Below are 21,495 nucleotides of genomic sequence, written 5' to 3' on the forward strand. Positions count from 1 at the left end.
AAGCTGCCCAGTTTCCAGAAATCAGGCCATCAGGGACTCTCAGAGGCGAGCCTGGAGGGTGGATGCTGGATGCTAGAGCCTGCTGAGCCAGAGCTCTGGCAGCCCCGCCCCCTCGGACTTAGAAGATGGGCCACCTTGAGGGTCTGAGGACTGGAAGCCAACCACAGGAGGTAGGACCTGAGATTCTCGGGTGGAGAACCCCAATGCTGCTCCTCCTGCCCATGAACCTGAACGTGGACGCCCAGCGGGTTGAATACCAACCCACGTGAGTGTACGGCCAAGCAAGCGAGACAGCATTTAGCTCCCAGTCGATTACAACAATTACATTGATTCCTTCTGAATGGCATTTCCCACTGCTGTTTACCAACCAGGGACGAGAATATCAGTCGATGCAGAGGGGAGGAGCCAGGCCACTGGGAGGAGGAGACAAGTTGCCTGTGGGTGTCAGACACAGTCTCCACATCTCTTACGCTATTTATGAAGCATTTCATAATAAAACCCTACAGTTTTTATTTTGTTTTTCTTCTTTTAGGTAATGTATGTTTCTATTTTTTATAGTCAACATGCATTACTTCTGTAATAAGAAAACTCAAGTATTTTTAAATATCAGTAATAAAATGCAACTATAATAATGTCCTTCCCTACTTAGAATTCTCTGAAGACTCCACTCACTGCATGCCTCCTCCCACTCCTGCCCCGATTCATTCACTCACTGTTCTTTCCAAGGCACGTGCTCTTGCTTTGCCTCCAGGCCATCACAGGGGCAGTTCCAACTGCCCTAAATGCTTTTCCTTTTCGACTCTGCCATACTTGGTCTCACTTTAAATATCACATCTTCCTGGCACCTTCCCTGACCCCCACATCCAAATCTAGATGGAGAGCCTGAACTCTGTATCTCCCAGTGACCTGTTTTAAGCCTCAGCAGAGCGCTGTCTCCATGTGAGGTAAGCAAATCTTCTTGTTCTTGATGGATTTTTCCAGGTCCTAGAACAATGCCTGGCACTTAGACACTCAGTTAAATGTCACCAGGAAAAGTAAAATTAATAATCATTACCTATGAGATTTGGAAGGGTTCTTAGAGACCATCTAGGAGCTCCCCTGGTGGCTCAGAGGGTAAAGAATCTGCCTAGAATGCAGGAGACCTGGGTTCGTTCCTTGGATCAGGAAGATCCCCTGGAGGAAGAAATAGTAACCCAGTCCTGTATTCTTGCCTGAAGAATTCCATAGGCAGAGGAGCCTGGTGGGCTACAGTCCATGGGGTCACAAAGACTCAGACACGACTGAGTGACCTTCACTCACTCACTCACTCAGAGACCATCTAGCCTAACTTCTTTTGTGAGTGGCTATATTACCCAGCTTGAGAGATCTTAGTTTCTTAACCAGGGATTGAACCCAGGCCACAGCAGTGAGAGTGTGGAATCAAAACCACTGGACTTCCAGGAAATCCCCTCCTAACTCCTTCTTTTAACAGTGGGGCCCAGAGAAGTAAATCCAGATTCTAATCCCAGGTCTTCTGTGAACTGTTGTGTGACCTTAGAAAAGAGTCTCAGTCTCTCCAGCCATAAAATGGGGAAAGCTCTTCATACTCCAACTTTTTGTGGCTGTGTTCCTCCTCGTCCCCCACCAGGCACACAGACTGGGTGGGTAGGCAGGAGGGTACAAGAGAACTCCAAGGTCAGGTCCATTGTCTCTAATTGTTTCCCATCAAGTTAAGGAGATAAGACACAGGGAGGAAGTGCTAAATTAAACATTTCTGGTGACTTGGTTTTCTCAGAAGATCAGAAAAGGAAGCAATCAGGAAAGACTGTGGGCATTAAGGCCCCTACCGGAGATAAGGCTTAGGCTGAGCAGGCTGTAGGGATGAGAGAAAACGGTCCCCAGCAAAGATCTGACCATCCACTGCCAGGGGACATAATCAACAAGTTCTCACTAGGAGGTTGGGCTGATGTGGATTCAGACTCCAGCTCTGCCACTTACTGGGCTTCCCTGGTGACTGAGACAGTAAAAAGAAATCTGCCTGCAATGCAGGAGATGTGGGTTTGATCCCTGGATTGGGAAGATCCCCTGGAGAAGGGCATAGCTATCTATTCCAGTATTCTTACCTGGAGAATCCCGTGGACACTGGAGCCTGGAGTGCTACAGTCCATGGGGTTGCAAAGAGTCGGACATGACTGAGCAACTAACACTTTTACTTTCACACTTTCTGCTGCTTGCTAGCTCTGGGCCTTGGACAAGCCTCTCAACTTTTCCAAACCTCGGTTTCCTTAAGCTCACTGTGAGAATATGAACGTCTAGCTTGCAGGGGTTTTGTAAGGATTAAATGTATGTGACGGTATCTAGAACAGTGCCTGGTGCCTAACAGGCCATTTTAAATGCCACTTTATTTTCCTTCTTCCAGACACATAAACCATTTGACATGTCACTGGCAAGAACATCAGAAGTGCAGCTGGGGTTTGGGGACCTGAAGGCTTTTTCTGTCCAACCATTCATAGTCTGTTTACTCTGACATGAATTGCCCAGTGCTTCATCTCTCTCTCTCTCTCTCTCTCTCTCTCACTCACACACACACACACATACACTTCATGTAAAATCCACAGGACAAAAAGAGGCCACTTCTAATCTTTGATCAGATGGAACCAGATTGGGAGCTATCTATTACCGACAGTAGGAAAAACAAAGCATCAACTTCCAGTCTGGTCTGAAGTTTTCCCTCCACCCTGGGACTTATAAGATATGAAGTTATGAGACCAAATGCCATTTTCTATGGGCCTGGAGGGAGAGGCTGCAATTAAATTATAGAACAATCCTATAAAATACCTTGGAACATTTTATGAAGCTGTTGATATTTCTATAGGAGAACAGAATGAGGCATGAGCTGAGGGGGGAAGTGGCGGGGTGAAAGTGAGGGCGGGGAGAAGGGCTGTTTGTTTCAGTTCATTCGTGCTAATGACAGACCAAGAGTGATGAGGATTTAGAGGCAACCCCCCAAAAGAAAGCAGAGCACAACCTCCCTTATCCTGCACCTTCAGAGAAAAAGCAATGGCAGGTGCTTACGAGTAGAGATTATTACTTGAAGGAGAACATTTAACGCTGGACTTGAACTGAGGTTATAATATTCTAGGAAACTATAAACCCTCTTGAGAATCCAACAGAGAGAGCCAGACCCTTCTTCACAGGACAACACAAATACACCCCAATTTCTACTTGCGGTGAAATATTCATGGGCTGCAAGTTAACAATGATTCTCTAACAAAATTTAAAACTTTTCTTAATGGAAATATTTCTTAACTTCATTACCCAATTTCCCACCATGGAGACCTTGAATTGCTTCTCAGGATGTGAATACAAACTAAACGGACTCTTTAAGTTCCTCTAGGATCCAACGAACAAATCCTCAGTTAGTAGTCAAGGCACCCAGGCTTCAAAATGGGCTCTGCTTTGCCTTTTCAGAGAGACACTGGCCAGTCTCAATTATTTTTTGATTTCAGTTTCCCCATCCAGAGAAAAATAAAGATGGAGAAGTGGGTAGTTTTTAACTAGGACAGCAGTTTCTAACCTACATTCTGTAGAAGACAAGTAGTGTGTACAAAATAAGAGTTCTATGGCCAAAACGAACCAGGGAAATAGTGAATAGTCTGGTCCCTTCTTGGAGATACACACAACTCCTTAGTATATTAAGGTCTCTGAGAAGTCCTGGAATAAAGAAATCTGATATATTTGGTTTAATCAAACATTTCCCTACTTGGTTTGATCGTCATCTTTTTTCAGTGGAGTAACTACACTACAATCCCATCAGAGAGCATTTTACTTAGCACTGGGTTTAAAACTCAGTAAGGTGTGTCATCTATTAATCCTCCCCAAACAAACAAATCAACACATGTTACAAAAGGTAATAGAAGGTGGGTACTAAAACAGAGTGGTATGAATTCTAAGACCAGCAGAACACTATAAAATTCCTCCACCCAACCTTCCTTCACTTCTTGGGAACTGGGCAAAATAGTGTGACTGCTCAGGCATTAGCTTTTAGTCTTTCTGTTCTTTCAATCTGTCTAGAATAGTGACTCTCAAAGCTTAGTGGTCAAGAGAATTACTGCACTGATGGGGTTAATAATCAAAGGAGGACTTTATCTGTGATGTATTATTTCTCTTATCAAAACACCTAAATTATATCAGTTCAGAGTTGAATATAGTTAATAGGGCATCCAGAGAATTTTCAGGGATAATTATGACTCCCCTGATTTTTGCCTGATGCACAGACTTGACACCTCAACCCGCACTCTGATAACATCCTCCAGAATGGACTTTGGGGAACACTGACCGGAAGCACCCAGGCCCTCCACCATGTGACAATCCAGGGCCTAACTGAGTCCACCTCCTTGTCTCCTGGCTGTAGGACTACAGGGTCAACATCTTCCTGCGGCAGCAGTGGAACGACCCCCGGCTGGCCTACAACGAATACCCTGATGACTCGCTGGACTTGGACCCATCCATGCTGGACTCCATCTGGAAACCTGACCTGTTCTTTGCCAATGAGAAGGGGGCCCACTTCCACGAGATCACCACAGACAACAAACTGCTGAGGATCTCCCGGAACGGGAATGTCCTCTACAGCATCAGGTGAGTCCCGTCAGGCTCATCACCCCCTGAATCCTCAGAACACACCTTCTGGAAGGAGACACTAAGAGGAGGGCCAAGCAGAGGTGAACAGGCCCTGACAACCCAATCCCTTTGCAGAACAGGCAGAGCCTGCTCTGCCACTTAGAATCAGCAAGAAAGAATCAAACACCATGGGAGCTTCTAGAAGTCCATGGCTCATTATAATCAGGGAGAATAAGGAAGCAGCCTAGAGACAGAGGGTTAAAACTAGGCCCCCAAGCCTCCCCAGCATTTCAATAAAACAAGATGGGAAAAGAGTATTCGAAGTCAATGCCCACCCCAGGAATATTTGGTTACTCAAGATAAATAAGTTCCAGAGAGCTGCTGTATATCAGTGTGCCTGTAGACAGAAATACTGGACTGTACACTAAAATATGTATCAAGAGGGTAGATCTCATGTTACACTTTTTTACCATAATTAAAAAAAAAAAAAATAGCAGGATCAAAGGCATGAAGTCTGAAAAATCACAGCAACTTCAACACAAATGGCCTGCCGGGTGGACAGTGCTGCTCACAGGTATAAACCAGGGATGCTCCGTCCTGATTATAAAACCTTTCTACCCTCTATTCTTGTATTGACTTTAAGAACCTGGGACCCTCTTTCCTGGGAGGGATCCTGCAGATACTACTTGGGGTCAAACCTTCAGAATTTTCTGCCACACTCTGCAACCCCCATCCCACCTAATTCCCAGTCTCCTCCTGCAAGGCATGGAGGGAAGAACCAGTGTCCATGTAATATTCTTACTATGCATTATTCCCTGAGAATTTACCCACTAGGCTGAGACTTACCACGTATGATTTCTAATCCTCCCAACAACTCTATGAAGCAGGTTTTGTTATGCCTATTTTGCAGATTAGACAAGTGAGGATCTGAAAGTTTAAGCAACTTGCCAGAGTTCCCACAGCTATTTAGTAGTAGAACCTAGATTCTACTATATTAGTGTGGATCTAATGCCCACTCTGAGCCTAGAAGAATATTCAACAGGCACTCAAATATTGGATGAACATATTTCTATTTCAAAGAGCTTAAAGGGGCACTGGTCCTAAATGCCTCCCTGTCTCCACCAGTTCCTCAGGGGAATGTATCTTTTTAATTCTATTAGGAGACAAGCTTTAAGTGTTGAGACCCATAGGAGAGGCCGTACAGGCCCTAATCCCCAAGTGTGACTTGACTCAGACAGGGTAGGAGTGGGACTCAAGGACCTCAGGAGGGAGAGGAGGCACCGCGGGAGGGCAGACTGGGAGGAATCAGGGGCCCACATGGCCTTGCTCACTTGCTGCCCACTCCACCCCATGCACATCCAGACTGGAAGAGTGACAGGTTCAGGATGGCCACCAAGGCCCTGCTGGCTAGGGATTTGCTGCAGCCAGGCTAGTTTCACATCTCCAGGAAGCTAAGCCCCAGTGCAGCATGACAGAAGGACAAATCAGCAGAAAGTGATGTTCCAAGGTCATTCAACTTCAGGAAATTAACCCAGTGTGACAGTTGCCCCACTTTAGAGCTTTTATCTGCAGAAATTCAACGGCGTGCCCTTTCCCTTGCCCCTCCTCCTCCCACTCCCTCTTTTCCCTCTTCTTTCCCTCCCTCGTTTCTGCCTTGTACTTAAAGGGCCCACATCCACAGCTGTGGGTAAAAGCTGGAGGAGGGCATTCACCCAGGGCTGTGTGCCTCATCATGTGGGGCCAAGGTGCCAGCAGCTAAGCCCCACATGACCACCAGTTAGGGGTCTTTGGGCATTGAGGTTGGCTTTTCAGGACAGCAGTGCTAGAAAGCCCGTCAGCAAATACATGAGTTCAAAATCCAGAGGCCAGGAGTTATAGTTTTGAGTCCTGGCTGAGCCATCAGCTTGCTGTGCACTGACAGGCAGCCCTCCCTAGCCTCCTCTGCACCCCAGTTTTCTCACCTGTCAAATGCGGGAGTTGGCCTGTCGACTGAAGTCTCTTTGGCCTCCACCGGTCTTTCTTCTCCATTCCCTGCAGCAGGGGCTCAGGAGTTGGCAGAGCCCTTCAAGCTGAAGCCTTGAATCTCAGCTGAGCTGCAGACCTAGGATTCTGCTAAGGGGACTCCCTCTTCTTGAGACTGCAGCCTCTGCCAGGGTTGAACAACCCAAAACCAACAGCTAGCCCAAAAGCCTGGGGTAATCACTGCTTCCCAGCTGAGGCCAACGGGAGCCCGCAGATGGGAATCAGCTGTGTTTGGACACTGAGAAGGCAGGAGGCCTCTTGGAAATCACCTTTGATGAGTGTGTGAAGGGAGGAGCCAAGAACCACCTACACACCTGCTCCAGATGCACCTGGGGATGCCTAAGGCCTGGTAGTGCTCAGTTTAAAAGTCAGGCTCTGTCCGTACCCAAGAGCTCTGCAAAAGAGTAAGGATGCGGGTCTCCAGGCCTCAGGCAACTTGCTAAAGGCAGGTTTCTAGAAGCCAGACAGACACCAAAGAAGCCCAGAAGTTCCACAGACTCTGTGTAACCGGAGGCAACCTCCTTTCTCTCTCTGATATGGAAACGTGCACATATTAATAAACGTGCATATATTCAATAAACGCCTAATTCCCTGACCTCCTTGCCCTCTCCTAGAAAACTAATTTGCTGGTAGTAACTAGCATGGAGGCACAACTTCCCTGGTCTGTGGATCCAGCATCATTCAACTCCTTTCTCTTCCCAGAATCACCCTGACATTGGCCTGCCCCATGGACTTGAAGAATTTCCCCATGGATGTCCAGACGTGCATTATGCAACTGGAAAGCTGTGAGTCCCTTGCATGAGGCCTCTGTTAAAAAAAAAAAAATCAGATCCTCCTTTACCCATGGGACAGCAGAAATTCCCACACATCTGCTCCTAACCCCTGGACCCCAGGAGATTACTGTGCTGTGTGCTGTGTTTAGTTGCTCAGTCGTGTCCAGCTCTTTGCAACCCCATGGACTGTAGCCCACCAGGCCCCTCTGTCCATGGAGACTCTCCAGGCAAGAATACCAGAGTGGGTTGCCGTGCTATAACAGTCCAAAATACCAGATGAGGGGCTTTGCTCTTAGAAAGTGCATTAGAAATGTAACTTCCCTTACATTGTCTGACTCAGGTCCTGCTCTAGAGCATTCTCCAAAGAGGCACTATTCCATGTTCTCTGTGAACATGCTCACCAGGAATAGAGAAGTCATAGCTTAAATAAGTCAGAGTCCTTAAACTCCCAGAGTTGCTCACTCCAGCAGGGGAGAGAGATGTCTGTCCACACAAATATTCTAACACAGAGCAACAAGTGGTAAGTGTGTGGTTAGATGTACAAAACGCTGTGGCCTCAAGGCAGAAAGGGCACTTCCTTCTGATTGGGAAGGAGACAGGATACAGAAAAGGCTTTATGGAGGAGTTCACAGGTGAACCAAGATTTTAACCGATTAGGTAGCTCACTTACTTGATTGGAAACAGAGAAACCAATCTGACGAATTTAAAGACTGGAATTAAGTGGAAGGGCATAGGGGTTCAAACTCCTCACAGATTTGGAGGAGAAGCTAAAGTACAAGAACCAGGGCAGAGCATTCAGGCAACAGGAACTGACAGACCGTTCCCTGGAGCACCACCTCTGAGGAGAGCCAGCACCAGCCAGCTCCCAACCTGCTGTCACTTTACTCAAGAGTCAAGGTTCTGGAGCAGAGAGTCTGATTGGCCTAAATGAGTCACCATCTCAGACCTTGTCCCCCAACTGACAGCCCCACCAGGACAGCAATCCATACAGTTATTCCTCAGGGGTTGGGGGGGGGAGGCGGATGTGCTTGCAAGGATGGTGCACAGGCCAAAAATAGCAGAGGTCAGCTGAACTTGACAACAGAACTGAGAGCTGGGATGCTAAGGTGGGATGCTGGGACAAGCAAGAGAGGTAACAGGGTTGTGAAGTAAAGACAAGCAATTAAACCCGCTTTAACCACCCATGGGAGGAGGAGAAATAAAGCAATGTAGTCTCACGAGTTCCACTGAGGGTCTGATGCCTCTTCACCTCTAACCCTAATCACCCGTGACATGCTTCAGATAAGGGCTTCCAGGTGGTGACTTCTCCTTCTTCTGATCCCATCCCAGTTGGATACACCATGAATGACCTCATCTTTGAGTGGCAGGAGCAGGGGGCTGTGCAGGTGGCAGACGGACTAACTCTACCCCAGTTTATCCTGAAAGAGGAGAAGGACTTGAGATATTGCACCAAGCATTACAACACAGGTAGGCACAAGGGGCCCCCCTCCTCGGGTCCCACCCTACTGCAGCCAGGGCCAGAGGTCACTGCAAACCTTCATGCCATCACTGTTTCAGTGGGTCTTATGAGGCACCCATGGTGGGTCTAGTTCTGCATTTATTACCCAGGGGTTAAGGGAATGTCCCTTGAAACCAAAAGTGGCTCCCACAATTTTCTCCTAAAGTCCTGGGGCAAGTAACTTGAGCTTGGACCAGGGCTCACAACAAGGGGAACTGGGAGATCCAGTCTTTCTTCCAGGTAGCAGCGTGCTCAGCTCAGGGTAGAACCTAAGGCAGAAGGGAGAGCTGGCAGGGGGAGGACATCTAACGGTGTCACAGAGCGGCTGGCATCGCTCAGAGGGCAAGAGCAGACGATGTTCCCACTAGGCCTCTGGAGGGAGCTGCAAGCCAGCACTGAGGATCAGTAAGCAGTAAAGTTGGAAAGGGTCCCCTAGAGTGTGAGCTACGACCTCCCATGCTTAGCCCAGGCTTTGCTGGAAGAATGAACACGGGAATGAACTGGGGTAGGACCAAGACTGGCTCCGCCTGCCCTGTTTTCAGGCAGGGAAGGAGCTTATGGAACACTGCAGACAAAAGGCCGCCAGTCAGTATGCCAGCTGTGGGGGGGGGCAGGGGCCTGCCGTGTGAACGTGGCCCAGTGAAGTGGAGGCACATGACAGGCTTGTGACAGGACCCAAGGAGAGGAGGAGGTGAGGGTGAGGAGTTGAGGGAAACCATTGTGCGTTCTGATGCAAGTGGAAGGCCCAGAAAAAGAGCAGGCAGCCTGGGTTCTGCTCTGTTTAGGACAGGTGTCCCTTTCCAGTGACCTCGGAGATAGACATCCTAGAAACTTCAAAAATACTCTCTTCATCCCTGGGAAGCTGCGACTGAGAGAGAGAACAGGCCAGTCATCCCTCAGTCCCCAAAGGAATTGGGCTTCAGGCCCCTCAAATTACGACTATCAGGGGATGCTCAAGGCCATGGTCAGCCCTCCTCACTGGAGGATGCAGGGCCCATGGGTCCGGAGAGCCAATGGGTCCCCAGGTATCAAATAATCACGGCCGACTCTCATACACCACAGCGTTTTTCTCATTCATTATCTCAGTGGCCCTTCATTACCCACATTTAAGTAAGAGCTGACCCAGGCTAGTTCTGTGGATTCAATGAGAAAAGACTGGTAAGGCCCTGACCACACGGAAGGTGCAGTCCAGGGAACTGTACAAAATTCCCCTGGCAACTGTGTGTCAGTGGACTGGAGCCAAGACCCCACCAGGGGACAGCCCAGCACAATTCAAGGGACACAGACTGAGAGATGAGCTGTCCGCAGCCTGGTGCAGAGGACAGAGAAAGAGAGAGAAAGGTTGACTTGCCTAGTCAGTGTACTACACCTTAAAGGATCCGATGCTCAAGTGAACAGAGCTGAAGGGACATGGGGAAAAAGGAAGAGCTCTGCCTGGGGGAGATGTCACCATTAAACTGCCATACAGGAGAGGCAGGATTCCTTGGCAGGTTGTGGGGTGGAAGAAGGGCATTCCGGGCAGAGGGATTATCAGGCTCAAAAACTCAGAAGTGTGAAAGTACAGAGGATATTCAAGGCAAGGGCTGGAGTGTAGGGGTCATGGGTGAGGTGAAGAGAAGGGAAATGGGGTGGAAACAGGCTGCACTGTGAAGGGCAGACTACCGAGGCTGAACTTTTCCCTGTAGGTATCAAATAATCACATGATGAGGCTGATGATGAATGATATTCTGAGCCCTAATGGTTTGTGAGGGCTATGCTAAGTTCTTTACTCATTTTACCACCTCATTTACCATCGCGGTAAACATGAGTAGCCATGTGAGGTTGGTGTTATTATTATTTACTATCATCATCATCATCCCCGATTTGCCATGGATGAGGAAACTGAGACACAGAAAGATTCAAACACTCACCCAAGGTCACGGCTAGTGTGAGGCTGGACCAGGATTCCAGCTGAGGCTGTTCTGGCCTCAGAGCCTTGTTCCTAGGCCACTTTGCCTCTCACTCTAATTTCCTGCAGGCAAATTCACCTGCATCGAGGCCCGGTTCCACCTGGAGCGCCAGATGGGCTACTACCTGATCCAGATGTACATCCCCAGCCTGCTCATTGTCATCCTCTCGTGGATTTCCTTCTGGATCAACATGGATGCTGCCCCTGCCCGTGTGGGCCTGGGTATCACCACTGTGCTCACCATGACCACCCAGAGCTCTGGCTCTCGAGCATCCCTGCCCAAGGTAAGTCCCGCCGCCCAAGAGCACAGAACACCCGGACGGACACGGAGGACACACGTCTCCCTTCCCTGCCTGAGATCAGGCATGCACAAGGAATTAGGCACTATTTCTTGATCCTCTAAACTCAGCAGGATCCAGCATTCAGATCTACATAAACCTTTCCTCCAGAACATTTCCTGTAAAGAACATCATGTTCTATACAGTTGCCAGAAAACTACATTTTGTTCCATTCTCTACCAACACTAGAGACACATTCTGCTTCATCTGCTATTAACACTCAACTCCACTTCCTCCAGCTGCTTCACAGTAGTGCTAAGGGCAATATTCCACTCCTTTCACCATCAATGGCACTGTGTGTCTGGGGTCTTCAAGACCACACCATATACAAAGATTCATAGGACTCGGAGACTCAACAAAGTGTTGAACTCACAGCTAAGATTCCTTAGAGTGATTAGGATACACATTATCTTTAATCCATAGATTAAGGATGCATAGCTAGATGATAGAAAAAGACACAGGCAGAGTCTAGAGGGATCCGTGTGCAAGCTTCCTCACTCTCTCCATCCCACGAGGGACCACACAGAGCTCACTCTCACCCCAGCAACAAAAATACAGCTATACGTGTGACAAGTTTCTGCCCAGAGAAAGAGAGAAATTGTTTTGAGATTCATTTAAGATTCAGTATCAAAGGTTTTTATTAGGTGCTGGTTACACAAGTACCCTCTGCCCATCACACCCCCAAATCCCAGACTCCAAAGAGGAAAGCAGGTGTTCAGCTTAAACCACACTGTTTATACCAGTGGTCAAAACATGGTGGGGCATGCTTATCAGTTAGGGAAAGTGGGAATATGCCCAAAATCCAAGTTCTAGATGTCAACCAAAGGCCAACCTTGCCAGCAGGTCCTTCATAAGACAGCCGTCCGGTGCCTGCTCTGTGATACTCTTTTCTGCAGTACCTCAGTCTGATTCTGACATTTCCAACGTTAAACCCCACCTTCTGCCAACTTCACTATTAACTCTTGAACCATATTCTGCTCTGTTCACTATTAACACTGAGCACATTTCACTCCACACACTGCTAATGCCAGATACACATTCTGCTCCACGCACTCCGTGCTAGACCCAGCTTTCTGTTCCATTCTCACACCAGACGCAGCATCCCACTGCATTCATACCAACGCCAGACGCTAATCCTCCTCCCGTCAGCTTGACGGTGAATGCAGCACTGTTCCTTTCACTGTTAACACTAGACCTCACATTCTGTTTAATTCACATTTAACACTAGACGGAATGTTCTGCTTCATTTACTATTAATGCCAGACGCCACACGCTCCTCCACTCACCCACACTTGAGGTAACAGCACTCGGCCCCATCCGCTATGAGCGCTCGACGCCTCAATCTGCTTTACTCTCCTGTATCGAGCTCTAGCGCTGTTTCCCACTATGTTCACCACAGTCGTTGGAGCCACTTTCCACATTCCTCAACACCAGACCCAACATGTGTGTGTTCAGTTGCTCAGTCGTGTCCAACTCTTTGTGACCCCATGGACTGTAGCCTCCCAGGCTTCTCTGTCCATGGGATTCTCCAGGGAAGAATACTGGAGTGGATTGCCATTCCCTTTTCCAGAGGCTCTTCCCAAACCAGGGACCGAACTCTGGTCTCCTGCACTGAAGGCAGATTCTTTACCATTTGAGCTATAGGGAAGACCCAACATGGCGCTCTGCTAGTAATGCCAGACACCAACCATACTCTGCCCCCTTCCGCCTTATGCTAAATACAGCGTTCTGCACCATGTGCAATGAATACGGAACTTCACGTTCTGTTCTGATGCAGAAAAGTTGGAAGAATATGCAACGAATACCTAGTAGCCTTCACCTCAACTCCAGTTATCATTTTCCACATTGTCTATCTCTAGGTAAGCAGGTAGATAGATGCAATTTTTACGGAATCATTTGAAGGTTACAGCATGACAATTCACCTCTAAATAAGGGCTAATGATTACATATTACCACAACTAAAAAATTAACATTAATACAATAATATCACTGAATTAGAAATAATTCCATAATTTCATCAAAATTTAAAGAACCTTTACATTTTCCCAATGGTCCAAAAACTGTCATCAGTAGACATGGTGAGGACCCCACATTGCTTACAGTTTACTCTTTTAATCTAGAAGAGTCTCCCCACTGTTTTTTTTGTTTTTCATGACACTGACTATTCCATTAACTTTTAATGTGAGACATGACATTCTACTTCAATTGTCATCTATGCTAGACACCACTCTCTCCTCTATCCATCCTCACAAGAAAACTCAACAATGTGCCCTTTGTACCATTAAAACTAGACTTTGCATTCTGCTATATTTACTATAAAAGCTTGAAACCAAACTCTCTGTTTACTGTTACCAGCTGACAGCACATTCTGCTCTGTTCATCTGCAACAGCAGGAGGAATATCTTGCTTCCTGTTCCTTATGTTAGGCTCAACATGCTGCTCCTCTCTCTATGAATAGTCTACGCCACAGTCCCCTTCACTTATAACTGACTCTAGACTCAACAGTCTGTTCTACCCATTGTTAACACTGGCCTTGACAGTGGGCTCCATTTACTAATAACACTCAACCTGACATTCTTGCCTCTTTCAAAGCATAAAATTCAGTGGCATTTAGTATATTTACAAAGTTGTATACCCTCGGCAGTGTCTAATTCCAGAACATTTTCATCACCCCACAGAGAATCCCCATATTCATCAACAGTCACTCCGTGTTCTCCCCTCCTACCAGCCTCTGGCAACCACTCATATACTTTCCACATCTATGAATTTGCCTATCCTAGATGTTTCACCTAAGAGGAATCACACAATATGTGCACTTTTATGACTGGCTTCTTTCATTTAGCATAATATTTTCAAGGTTTACATATGTTGTAGAATGTATCGCTACTTCATTTCTTTTTATGGCTGTGTAATATTCTGTTGCATGTATAGATCACAATCTGTTTATCTATTTATCAGTTGATGGACATTTGGGTTATTTCCATGTTTGCCTGTTTTAAATAATGCTGCTGTGAACAAGCATTTCCTGTGTGTAAGTTTTTGTGCAGACATATTTTTAACTCTTAAAGATATATTATTATATATATTATTATATAAGGTACATTATAGTCCTTATATCAATATATACTATATATTATATATAAGTTATAGGTATATACTCAACTTTTTGAGGAATGCCAAATTATTTTCTAAAGTGGCTATACCACTTTATAATACTGCCAAGGTTCCAATTTTCCACATCCTCATTAATGTTATTCTACCTCTTTGATTATAAATATCTCAATAGATGTGAAGTGCTATCTCATTGTAGTTTTTATTTGAATTTTCCTAATAACTAATAATATTTAGCATCTTTTCATGTGCTTATTGACCATTTTTATATCTTCTATGGAGAATCTATTCAAATCTTTTACCCATTTTTTAATTGGGGCATTTCTCTTTTTATTGTTATAATAGTTCTTTGTGTATTATTGATTTTAAACTCTTAAGAACATGATTTGCATATATTTTTTCCCATTCTACAGGTTTTCCCTTGATTGAAAATGTTCCTTATGCACAAAAGTTTGTAACTTTGAGGAAGTTAATTTAAATTTTCTATTGTTGGTTGTACTTTTGGTATCATACTTAAGAAACCAGTGCCTAATCCAAGATCATAAAGATTTACATGGACATTTTCTCTAGGAATTTCACGCACTGTGCTTAGTTGCTCAGTCATGTCCAACTCTTTGCAACCACATGGACTGTAGCCTGCCAGGAAGCTTCTCTGTCCATGGAATTCTCCAGGCAAGAATACTGGAGTGGGATGACATGCCCTCCTCCAGGGGAATCTTCCCAACCCAGGGATCGAACCCAGGTCTCCCACATTGCAGGCAGGTTCTTTACCATCTGAGAGTTACATCGTTTAGCTCTAAATATAGGGTTTCAATCTATTTTGTTTATTTTTGCATATGAAATGAGGGAAGGATATCATTCTTTTGTATGTGGATATCCAGTTATCCCAGCACTGTTTGTTAAAAAGATTATTCTTTCCATCCACTGAATTCATATCCTTCACAAAAGTCAATTGGACAAAGGCTTTGACTAAGTAAACCCCAAAATATGGGTTTACTTCTGGACTCTCAATTCTATCCCATTGATATATACATACACACACACATTTATCTTTATGTCAGCATCACACTCTTGAGTATCATAGCTTTATAGTAAGTTTAGAAGTTGAGGAGTGTGAGTCCTCACCTTTGTTCTTTTTAAAGATTGTTTTGCCCGTTTTGGCTCCTTAGCATTTCCATATAAACATGAATATAAATTTTAAGATCAGCTTATAAATTTCTACATCAACAATAAAAACAAATTTTAGTTTTAAATGCATTGAGTCTGTATAGGAACTTGGGGAGTATTGACATCTTAACAATATTAGGTCTTCCAATCCATGAACACAGAATATCTCCCCATTCATTTAGATCATCTTTAATTTCATCCCACTGCTTTCTAGACCCCATGGTTTCTAACGAGAAATCAGCTGTTAATCTTACTAAGTATACCTTGTACATGATGAATTATTTCTCTTTCTGCTCTTAAGATTCTTGGTGGGTTTTTTTTTTTTTTTTTTTGGCTTCAGACAGTTTGATTATGGTGTGTCTAGGCGTGGCTCTCTGTGTTTATCTTGCTTGGGGGACATTTAGCTTCTTTGATGTGTACATTAGTGTTTTTCATCACATTTGGGGAAACATTGGCCATTTTTTGTTCAGATATTTTTTCTGCCTTTTTCTGTCTCTCTCTTCTTCAGAAACACCCATCAGACACAGGTTAGTGCACTTGATGTTTCTGAGGCTCTGTTCATTGTTCTTCATTCTGTTCCTGAGACAGGATAACCTCAAGTTCACTGATTCTTTCTTCTGTCCACTCAGATATGTTCTTAATTCTCTCCAGTGAAAGCTTCAGTTCACTTATTTTACTTTTTAACTCTAGAATTTCTATTTGGTTCTTTTTCATAGCTTCTCATGCTCTACTTAGTGAGACTTTGTTCCCATACTTTTCTTTAGCAGGGTAGCCAAGGTTTTTTTGGTTCTTTGAGCATATTAAAAATATAACTGGTTTAAAGTCTTTGTGTATTAAGTCCAATATCTGGGCACAACTTTTTTTGACTGCATTTTCTCCTTTGTATGGGCCTGACTTAATCAATCCAGGCTTCTGTAACAAAGTACCATAAACTGGGTGGCTTACAAATAGCGTAAGTTTGCCTCACAGTTCTGGAGGCTGGAAATCTGAGACCAGGGTGCCAGGGTAGTCTAGTTCTGGTGAGGATCCCCTTCCAGTTACAAACTGCTGACTTACTGTTGTATCTTCACATGGCAGAAAGAGAGTAAGCTAGCTCTCTGGACTCTTTCTATAAAGGCACTGCTCCCATTCATGAAGGCTCCCCTCTCATGACCTAATTACTTCCCAGTGATCTCATCTCCAAATGCCATCATATTGGGATGAGATTTCAACATAAGACTTTGGGAGGACATAAACATTCAGTACATTGCATTCACCATACTTTATTATTGCTTTGTATATCTTAAGTCTTTTTGATAAAAATTATACATTTACATTGAGCAACTGAACTGAACTGAACTGAGCTATTTACATGGAGAAGGTAATGGCAACCCACTCCAGTACTCTTGCCTGGATAATCCCATGGACAGAGAAGCCTGGTAGGCTGCAGTCCATGGGGTCGCAAAGAGTCGGACACGATTGAGCAACTTCACTTTCACTTTTCACTTTCATGCATTGGAGAGGGAAATGGCAACCCACTCCAGTGTTCTTGCCTGGAGAATCCCAGGGATGGCGGAACCTGGTGGGCTGCCGTCTATGGGGTCACACAGAGTCGGACATGACTGAAGCGACTTAGCAGCAGCAGCAGCAGCATACATTTACATAATATAATGTGGCATATCACTGAGCCAAGCAGTTTAAAACTTTGCTGTAGCCTTTACTTTCTGCTTATTCAGAGTTGACAGCTAAGAGCCTTTTCAAGTCACTCCGGACATGCATATCGGCCTAAAAATGCACATTGGTTCCTAGGAATATATCATAGCTTTATGGACAGCTCATTCCCCAAATTTTCTTTTTATTCTTTCTGATCAACCAATTGTTTGCCTCAACTGTTACCAACTGCCTGAGGCTGATGTAATGTTCAACACTTGCCAATGACTGTTTTCAACAAATGCCCTCAAGGAAAAAGCTGCTCACATTGTGACAGCTCCAAGTCAGGTCAAATAAAGACAGTCTTGTGGGTGGTCTCCTTCAGAGAACTGGAAAACAGGTCAAGTAACAATTCCCTGAGAACACAGCTTTAAAGAAGCTCCTACTCTCTTCTGCCCCATCCAATGGCTATCAGGATACTGGTGTTCACTGTGCCTGCAGGCTGTTGCTTTACAAGACTAGCACAGAGCCCCACATGAGATGATGGGAATAGGGCAACTTAAAACATCACAAAGGAAATAAAAACATACATCCACAGAAAAACTGAAGTTCATAGCAGCATTATTCCTAATAAAAGCCAAAAGGTAGAAGCAATCCAGATGTCCTTAACTGATGAATGGATCAATGATATGTGTTATATCCACACAGAGTACTATTATTTGGCCATAAAAAAACTGCTGACATATACTATGATATAGATGAATATTGAAAACATTATGCTAAGTGAAAGGCCACATATTATATGATTACATTCACATAAAATGTCCATGACTAGGAAGAGAATTGGGGGAATAAGGAAATGATAGATAAAAGGTAGTAGGTTCCTTTTTGAGGCGATGAAAATGTTCTAAAATTGACTATGATGATGATTGTATATAATTGTGAAGATATAAAATCATTGATTTCTATACTTTAAATGTGTATGATACATGAATTGTATCTCAATAAAGCTGGGTTATTTTGAATGCCATGAAGCCTGCTGTTCTTACTGGGATTCAACTGATTTTCCCAAATAAATGTTTACAGGATTGCTGTTAGACTTTGATTCATTAACGGAGTTTGGAGAAAAGTTGGTTCTGACCATTTTTTATAGAGTCCTCACTGCTTTTTTGCAGGGGGAGAGTTTTTGAAGATCTTGCTCTGCCATTCTCACTGATGTCCTCCACTTACTTTTACCATTAGGCAAAAATTCTCCTATCACCTTCAGTCTAAACACCACATTCTATTCCATCACTGACGATGGACACACCATCCCCCTTCTCTTTAGGGCTCTTCTAGGCACCATGTTCTTTTTTTTTCAATATTCTGTCCAGTCTTCTTGATGAATTTCTCATCTGTTTCCTTCTGTACCTTCCAGCTGAGAGGAAACAACAAAAGATGATGGGGAAGGGGGTTTCTAAGGAGCAGAAAACATTCCGCCATACTCAACATTTTACTCTGTTCTCTCATTTGTTCTTCCCCCCACCTCCACCCCAGGTATCGTATGTGAAAGCCATCGACATCTGGATGGCGGTGTGCCTGCTCTTCGTGTTCTCAGCCCTGCTTGAGTACGCCGCAGTCAACTTTGTGTCTCGGCAGCACAAAGAGCTGCTCCGATTCAGGAGGAAGCGAAGACATCACAAGGTAGGGCTTTGGCTCAATGCTGGTGGTAAACACAAGAGTTCTGGGCAACCTTGTCTTATGATACTTGTTTTCCTGTATCATTCTTCTCAGTGGATAAAGCATGCACAAAATACGGATCAAAGTCCTACAAGTCCTAGTTTCTCCTCCCATAAATAAAGCCCTGATTGAGTTTCTGGGCACTTATTCTTCTAACACTAATTATCAGGTTACACTTGAAGACAGAATTGATGGAGCAAACACTGATGGAGCCAAGATAGAAACTAGCTATAAACCCAAAGCATGGAAGGCTGTAGGATGTTTGCTGGTATTTTCTAAAAGAGTAGGCTGCACTGTTTCAATGGGCCTGATTCCAGAAGCGACTGGTATCACAGAACATGAGATCTTAGAGTAGAATGTCCAGTTTCTGGGCCTTTGTTTCCTACCTTCAAGAAGAGGCAGGCTGCAAGGTCTTCCCCTGGAGTGAATTCTCTTCCCTTATGAGAGACAGAATAAAGAAATATTTTGAAATTAAATATTAAAGTAGGCATTTAAAATATACAAATAATACCAAATTTATCTTGTCATTGCTGCTGCTGCTTCTAAGTCGCTTCAGTCATGTCCGACTCTGTGCGACCCCATAGACAGCAGCCCACCAGGCTTCTCTGTCCCTGGGATTCTCCAGGCAAGAATACTGGACTGGGTTGCCATTTCCTTCTCCATATCTTGTCATTAGGGTTATGAAAAGAAAATAGTACATTACTATACTTGAAAAGTTTGAGTCCTAATGAAGAAAGGCAGTTAAAAAAAAAAAAAGAAAGAAACAAAATACTTTGCAAGGACTTCCTTGGTAGTCCAGTGGCTAAGACTCCATACTTCTATTGCAGGGGGCTGGGGTTCAATACCCAGTCAGGGAACTAAGATCCCATATGCTTAAGATTCTGCAAGCCATGTGGTGAAGCAAAAAAAAAAAAAAAAAACAAAACAAAACAGACATACCTGGCAGACCGCCTCTGAAAAGTCACCAACCTCGGTTAACTCTGCGGGAGCAAAGTAGCTCCATACCCAAGTCTGTAACCACGCCCCCAGGAGACCTTTCTCCTAGGGATCAGAGGACTTGCTTTTCTCTCCAGTCTCATCTTCATGTCACTTTTCCCCTTGCTCTCTGAGCACCATCCACACTGGCTTTTTTCATAGTTCCTCAAACACACACACAGGACTTCAGGTGTCTTGATCTCTCCACCCAGGTTGCTCTTCCAGTGGACTGGTTGCTCTTCCAGTGCACATTGCTTGGTATGAACCTGCTCATTTTCTAGTTCTCAATATGGCATCTTTCCCTGATACCTTAGTCAAGGTGCAGGCCCTGTATTGAGGTGCTGATGCCAGGCTGTTAAGTGTGATCATGCAGGTTGTATCCAAGGGCCCCCAGCCAAGGAAGCTCTCTTCTCTTAGGTCCTGCCCTGGTGTGGACTGTATCAGACAGAGGAAGTGATCCCAATTCAGACACCCAGAGCAGGGGGGTACTACTCATCTGATATGCACAAAGACACTTTATGTCAGCCAAGTCAGTACTCAGTTTCTTTCCTTCTAGACACGAGTTATAACTGCACATTCAATCAGGAGTTTGTTTCATGCGCACCATCCATTGAATGGTAAGTTCCATCAGGTCAGAGACCACATCTACTCTTGCTCAGTACTACTGATATAGCCCTGGTGTTTACCACAAGGCCTGATAGATAGTGAATGTGGAATAGGAATTTGCTGAACAAATGGACAAAGGGATAAAAAATAAAATAAAATAAAATAAAACAAAACTAATGGAATAAAAAAAGGAGATGTTGCAGACTGAGAGGCTGCCTGGGAGCTTTTCCAGCTATAGACGAGGGCAGCCAAGAACTCAAACACTGGCCACACCACACACGTAGGCCCCACCTGCTTTACACTGACCTACTGAGAGCAGCTGTCTACCCAGCCGCAATTGCTGGGACAAAGGACTCTGCCTCTTGAGTTCTCTTTGCTATGTGATTTTCAGCTAGCCTCTTTTAGGGACCCGCATCCACATCTGTAAAATGGGCACAGTGGGGGACTGGTGAAAGATGAAATCAGATCCCAACATAGCTTTAAGTTATGTTCCTGCCACACAAGTACCAGGAATTAAAACGATTCCAAAGGCACACATTTCCCTCAGTATGTTTCTTAAACATCAGCAATCTGATTCAATTAACTTCTAGCAGTTTACCGCAGGCGGCAGGCAGACGTTCCGAGACAGAGGCTGTCCACGAGAGTTAGGATAAAAGCTGCACTGGAAGAGGGAAGCAAACATCTTGGGTGCAGCTGGCCCGACAGGACTTCTTAAAAGATCCTGGTTTTAGTCTTTCCATTACTGTCCATCAGATACCTAGCCTCTGATTCTTAACACAATCTAAGCAAGGAACTGACCAAACACAACTTTCTCTGGGATTTACTTCTATTTTCCCTTTTCCCCGACCAGGGGCTAGCAGCTTTCTGCATTTCCCTCTACAAAAAGAATGTCAATAATTTATCACAGAGATGCTTACATGGGAAGACTATGTCCAAAATACTTGACTGGTACCAGATCACTAGACTGTGCCCTGCATAGCTCCAGCAGGCATTCTGTGCATGGACTAAAATGTGAATGGAGCCCCTTGCAGATACGTAACATTGTGGGACCTAGTGTTTGCAAAGGCTGCCTCCATCCTTGCCAAATGCCCACCAGTTTTACGTATTAGA

At 44.8% G+C, this 21,495-nt stretch overlaps 1 protein-coding gene across 2 annotated transcripts in view; it reads left to right on the top strand.

The window, feature by feature from the left end:
• The window catches only part of GLRA1 (glycine receptor alpha 1), an 87,115-nt gene that overhangs the window by 61,758 nt on the left and 3,862 nt on the right, over positions 1-21,495 (top strand). For both annotated transcript variants that reach the window (XM_040239542.1, XM_040239543.1), the window contains exons 4-8: positions 4,394-4,617; positions 7,324-7,406; positions 8,724-8,861; positions 10,910-11,124; positions 18,622-18,768. In XM_040239542.1, the coding sequence (XP_040095476.1) occupies positions 4,394-4,617; positions 7,324-7,406; positions 8,724-8,861; positions 10,910-11,124; positions 18,622-18,768 (807 nt within the window). The remainder of the gene's footprint in view (positions 1-4,393; positions 4,618-7,323; positions 7,407-8,723; positions 8,862-10,909; positions 11,125-18,621; positions 18,769-21,495) is intronic.

Source organism: Oryx dammah, unplaced genomic scaffold (genome assembly GCF_014754425.2).
Source record: "Oryx dammah isolate SB20612 unplaced genomic scaffold, SCBI_Odam_1.1 HiC_scaffold_5, whole genome shotgun sequence".
In the NCBI taxonomy this organism is placed as follows: Eukaryota; Metazoa; Chordata; class Mammalia; order Artiodactyla; family Bovidae; genus Oryx; species Oryx dammah.